Genomic DNA, 5,853 nt, shown 5'->3' on the forward strand with positions numbered 1-5,853 from the left:
TGTAATCCCAGCTACTCAGGAGTCTGAGGCAGGAGAATCACTTGAAACTGAGAGGTGGAGGTCTCGCTCTGTTGCCCAGGCTGGAGTGCAGTGGTGTGATCTCAGCTCACTGCAAGCTCCACCTTTCGGGTTCGAGCGATTCCCCTGCTTCAGCCCCCAGGTAGCTGGGATTACAGGTGCCCGCCACCACGCCCGGCTAATATTTGTATTTTTTAGTAGAGACGGGGTTTCACCATGTTGGCTAGGTTGGTCTTGAACTCCTGACCTTGGGTGATCTGCCCCCTCCTTGGCCTCCCAAAGTGTGAGCCACCGCATGCGGCCTAAAAAATTATTTTTTTGTGTACATAGTGTGACGACTTAGCAATCTTAACCCTGAAGTGAAAAATAGCCTATTCATGAGAATTTGTTGTTTAATATTAGTTTCTTTTCTGTGTGGTGATTTTTTTCTTTTAAAGCTTTCCAGTGTTGTGTTCTCTGTATTCAAGGTAGCACTAGAATGAAGTTATCTCCACACTGGAGTAGTGCTTGTTTCCTGGAATCTTTGTATCCCCTTTCTTGAATCAAAGCCTTTTTCTTCCAAGATACTCAGCAAAATTGCTCTCTGATGCTTTTTTTTTCTGGTAATGGAAAGTACTTTTGTATCTGAGGTCAAGTCATTCTTTTTAAAGATAGTTGCTTTTGGATTGTAGAAAATAACTCAAAATAGTCATTGTTTTATATTTTATGAATTTGTAATTTAGGTAAGAATATTTAAATGATAGCCATTGAGAAATATTTAGACCATAGCTAATGTCAGCACCAGGCTATCTCTAACATTGGGAAAGGCACATTACTTCTTAAAGCAGTCAGCGTGTATTTTCATTCCAGTTGTTCACCGTGGTAAGACTACGCTGGAAAACTGTGTGCTGCAGTGTGAGACGACCGGAGTCACAGTGCGGACATCGGCAGAGTTTCTAATGAAGAACTCGGATTTATATGGCGCCAAGGTAGGAGCTCTTGGAGAAGTGGTTTTAAGTTGTAAATGAAAATATGAAATATGGGACCAAGATGTATGTGCGTACTCCCACTCTCTTCAGACAGTCATTTCTACCAAGTCAGTCAAACTCAACTGTGCAAGGGTCTTCTCATGTAGCATTTTCAAATGATAGGAAGAAAAGTAATAAATCTCACAATTACTTTATGTAGCTTTAAGAGAGGTTTAGACCCTTAAAATTATAACTTTGTAATTGTAGATTCACACAGTGTTGTAAGAAATAACAGGGAGAGGTCCTGCATTATGCCCTTCACCAGTGTCCCCTAACGGTAACATCTTGTGAAACTGTTGTGCGACATCACAACCAGAATACTGGTATCGATCCAGTTAAGTGAAAGAATATTCCCATCACCACAGGGACCCCTCATGCTGCCCTCTTAGAGCTAAACTCACCTGCGTCTCCCACCAACTCCTTCCTTAACTCCAGGCACACCTTAAGCTGTTGTTCATTTCTATTTATTTCATCATTTCAAAAATGTAGAAATGGAATCACACAGTATGTAGCTCTTTGGGATTGACTTTTCTCACTTAGTGCAGTTCTGTGGAGCTTCACCAAGGTCGTTGTATGTACCAATAGCTTGCTCCTTTTTACTGTGGAGGAATAGTCCAATGTGTGATGGTTCCATAGTTTGTTTAGTCACTTGTGGGAGGATGTCTAGATTGTCTCCGGTTTTTGCCTATTGTCGGTAAAGCTGCTATAAACGTTCGGGTAAAGGTTTTTGTGTGAACACAGTTTTCATTTTTTAAGGAGTAAATGCCAATGGATGCAATTGTAGGTTATATAGTAGTTGCATGTTTAGATTTTTTAAAGAAACCGCTGAAATGTTTTCCAGAGTAGTTGTACCATTTTACATTCCTACTAGCAGTGTTTGAGTGGTCCAGTTTCTCCATGTCCTCAAGAGCATTTGGTGTTTTGGCTATTTTTTGTTTGAGCCATTCTGGTAAGTGTGCAGTAATATCTCATTGTGGTTTTGATTGTCATTTCCCCAGTTGTTACTGATGTCGAGCATTTTCTCATATGCTTTTTTTTTTTTTTTTTTTTGAGACGGAGTCTTGCTCTGTCCCCCGGCTGGAGTGCAGTGGCGCGATCACGGCTCACTGCAAGCTCCGCCTCCCGGGATCACGCCATTCTCCTGTCTCAGCCTCCTTAGTAGCTGGGACTACAGGCGCCCGCTACCGCGACCGGCTAATTTTTTGTATTTTTAGTAGAGACGGGGTTTCACCGCGGTCTCGATCTCCTGACCTTGTGATCCGCCCGCCTCGGCTTCCCAAAGTGCTGGGATTACAGGTGTGAGCCACCGCGCCCAGCCCTCATATGCTTTTTTACCACTCTTATGTCCTCTTTATTGAAATATCCGTGACTTTTGCCCCATTTTCTAATTGGATTGTTTGTTCTTTTTTACTGTAGAGGTTTGAGAGTTCTCTGTATATTCTAGGTACTAGTCTGTTGTCAAGTATGTGGTTTGGAGACTTTTTTTGCCGCTCTGTAGCTTGTCTTTTCACCTTCTTCATATGGGCTTTTATGGAGCAAAGTATTTTGATGAAGGCCAGTCTGTCAGTTTTTCCTTTTATGAGTCGAGCTTTTGGTAATAAGAACTCTGCCTAGCCATAGATCCTGATTTTCTCCTATTTTTTTTCTAAAATTTTTGTAGCTTTATATTTTACGTAAGGTTGTGATCCATTTTCTAGTTAATTTTGGTATAAGGTGTGAGGTTTAGGTCATGGTTCATTTCTTTTCCTATTCTTTTTCACTAATCTGCGTAGCCATCCCTCCACCAACACCTGTAGCTATACATTAAGTCTTAAAATCAGGTAGAGTGATTTCTCCTACTTTGTTTTTTTCAAAATTGTTTCAGCTACTCTGGTTCCTTTGCTTTTCAATACAAATGTTAAAATAATTTTGTCTATATCCACAAAAGATCATGCTGAGATTTTGACAGGAACTTTAATAAACCTTTATGTCAATTTGGGAAGGATTAACGCCTTCCAATCTTTGAACACAATGTATTTCTCCATTTATTTAAAATCTCTGATTTCCTTTTTTTGAGATAGGGTCTTGTTCTGTCACCCAGGCTGGAGTACAGTGGCATGAACATGGCTCATGGCATACCTTCAGTCTCGTGGGCTCAAGCCATCTTCCCACCTCTGCCTCTCAAGTAGCTGGGACCACAGGTGCATGCCACTACACCGAGCTAATATTTTTTACTTTATTTTTTGTAGAGATGGGGTCTTGCCATGTTGCCCAGGCTGTTCTCCAACTCCTAGGCTCAAACAGTCCTCCTGCTTCAGTCTCCCGAAGTGCTGGAATTATAAACATGAGCCACCACACCCAGCCAAATCTTTGTTTTCTTTCATCAGCATTGTGTACTCTTCAGTATACAATTGTTGCATGTGTTTTGTTAGATTTGTACCTAATTATTTCACTTTGAGTTACTGTAAGTGATATTTTTTATTTCAATGTCCATATGTTCATTGCTAGTATATAGAAATGTAATTTATTTTTATATGTTTATGCTATATCCTATGACTTTGTTGAACTGTACTTACAGGAATGTTTTTGTAGATTCCTTGGGATTTTCTATATACAGAGTAATGTTATTTGCAAATAAGGGCAGGTTCTTTTTTTTCTTTTCTAATCTTTATGCCTTTTCCCCCTTGCCTTATTGCAGTGGCTAGAATTTCCAGCACTATGAAAACAGACATCCTTACCTTGGTTTTGGTATAGAGAGAATATATTTAGTATTCCATCAAAAAGAACAAGGTTGATCAGGTTTTTAGATCATCTTTATGAAGTTGAAGAATTTCTGCTCTTCTTTTTTGAGAATTTTTATCATAAGTGGATTTTGACTTCTTTTTTTCTGAGTTCCTTTCTCAGGAATAGGCTGACTTTTAATGTTTTTTCTGGATAGATTGATATGATCACATGATTTTTCTTATTGGAAAACAGAAAATGTTGAGTTACATTGGTTGATTTTCAAATTTTGAGCCAGCCTTCCTCTGTGGCATAAACCCCACTTGCTCATGGTATATAATTCTTTTTATATGTTGCTGAATTATATTTGCTAATCTTTTGTTAGGAAATTTTGCATCTATATTCATGAATATTGGACTTTAGTTTTGGTTTTCTGTACCACTGTCTTTGTCTGGTTTTATTATTGATGATAATAGCTTCATAAAATGAATACTGAAGTGTTCCCTTCTCTTCTATTTTGTAGAGGAGATTGTGTAGAATTGCTGTTTATTCTTCAGATGTTTGATGGATTTCTCCAATGCAGTCACCTGGGCCTGGAGATTTCTCTTTTGGAATTTTTAAAATTATGAACTCAATTACATTATTAGTTTTAAAAGGATATTCAACTGACCTATTTCATATTGAGTATATTTTGGTAGTTTGTGCTTTTTGTGATACTGGACTACTACTTCTAAATTGTCAGATTTATATGTATAGAATTGTTTGTAGTATTTCCTTATTCTTCTGATATCTGCAGGGTATATAGTAATGATGCCTGTTTCATACTTGATGTTGGTAGTTTGTTTCATTGTTCTGTGTTTTTTTTTTTCTTTTTGATAATTGTTGTTTTCAATTTCATTTATTTTAGTTCTTTTTAAAAATTTAATTGTAATTTTTAGTGTTACTTTTTTATGTTCTTTTTATGATTTTGTTCCTTCTGCTTGTTTTGGGTTTATTTTACTTGTTTTGGGTTTTCCACCTGAGAGATTAGATTATTGATTTGAGACTTTTTCTCTTTTCTAATGTAAGCATTTAATGTTATAAACTTGTCTCTCAGCATTGCTCTAGCTGTTTTGTAAACTTTGATTTTTTTTTTTTTATTCTTTGGTTCGTCACAATTTAGAAATGTATTGTTTAATTTCGTAATATTTGGAGTTTTTACTATTATCTTTCTGTTGCTGATTTCCAGTTTCATTCCATTTTGGTCAGAAAACACACTATATGATTTTAATTCTTTTAAATTTCTAGAGGTTTCTTTTATGGGTCAGGATATGGTCTATCTGAATACACACTGTGTGAGCAAATGAAAAAAATGTGTATTCTGCTGTCGTTGGGTGGTATATTCTATAAAATGTCAACTAGATCAACTTGGTTGGTGGTGGTGAGTTCTTTTGTATTCTTTCTGATTTTTTCTTCTGTCAGTTGTTGAGAGAGGGGTGTTGAAGTCTCTAACTATAACTGAATTTGTTTGTTTGCTTTTTCAGTACTATTAGTTTTTGCTTCACATGTTTTGCAGTTCTATTATTTGGTGTATGCTCATTTAGGATTGCTGTGTCTTTTTGGTGAGTCAGCATGTTTATGATTACTTTATGTTGTCTCCGGTGATTTTTTTTGCTCCAAAGTCTACTTTATCTGATGTTAATGTAGCCACATCTGCTTTCCTTTGATTATTGTTTGCATGATATGTCTTTTTCTTTCTTTCTTTCTTTTTTTTTTTTTATTATACTTTTAAGTTCTAGGGTACTTGTGCACAACATGCAGATCTGTTACATATGTATACATGTGCCATGTTGTTGTGCTGCACCCATTAACTCGTCATTTACATTAGGTATATCTCCTAATGCTATCCCTCCTGCCTCCTGCCATCCCACGACAGGCCCTGGTGTGTGATGTTCCCCACCCTGTGTATAAGTGTTCTTGTTCAGTTCCCACCTATGAGTGAGAACATGCAGTGTTTGGTTTTCTGTCCTTGCAATAGTTTGCTCAGAATGACGGTTTCCAGCTTCATCCATGTCCCTACAAAGGACATGAACTCATCCTTTTTTATGGCTGCATAGTATTCCATGGTGTATATGTGCCACATTTTCTT

General features: G+C 37.4%; 1 protein-coding gene across 1 annotated transcript in view; it reads left to right on the top strand.

The window, feature by feature from the left end:
- SHCBP1 (SHC SH2-domain binding protein 1) overlaps positions 1-5,853 on the top strand; it is a 41,721-nt gene that overhangs the window by 25,745 nt on the left and 10,123 nt on the right. The window contains exon 10 of the mRNA XM_012002465.1: positions 868-986. Within this exon, the coding sequence (XP_011857855.1) occupies positions 868-986 (119 nt within the window). The remainder of the gene's footprint in view (positions 1-867; positions 987-5,853) is intronic.

Source organism: Mandrillus leucophaeus, unplaced genomic scaffold (assembly GCF_000951045.1).
Source record: "Mandrillus leucophaeus isolate KB7577 unplaced genomic scaffold, Mleu.le_1.0 Scaffold689, whole genome shotgun sequence".
NCBI lineage: Eukaryota > Metazoa > Chordata > Mammalia > Primates > Cercopithecidae > Mandrillus > Mandrillus leucophaeus.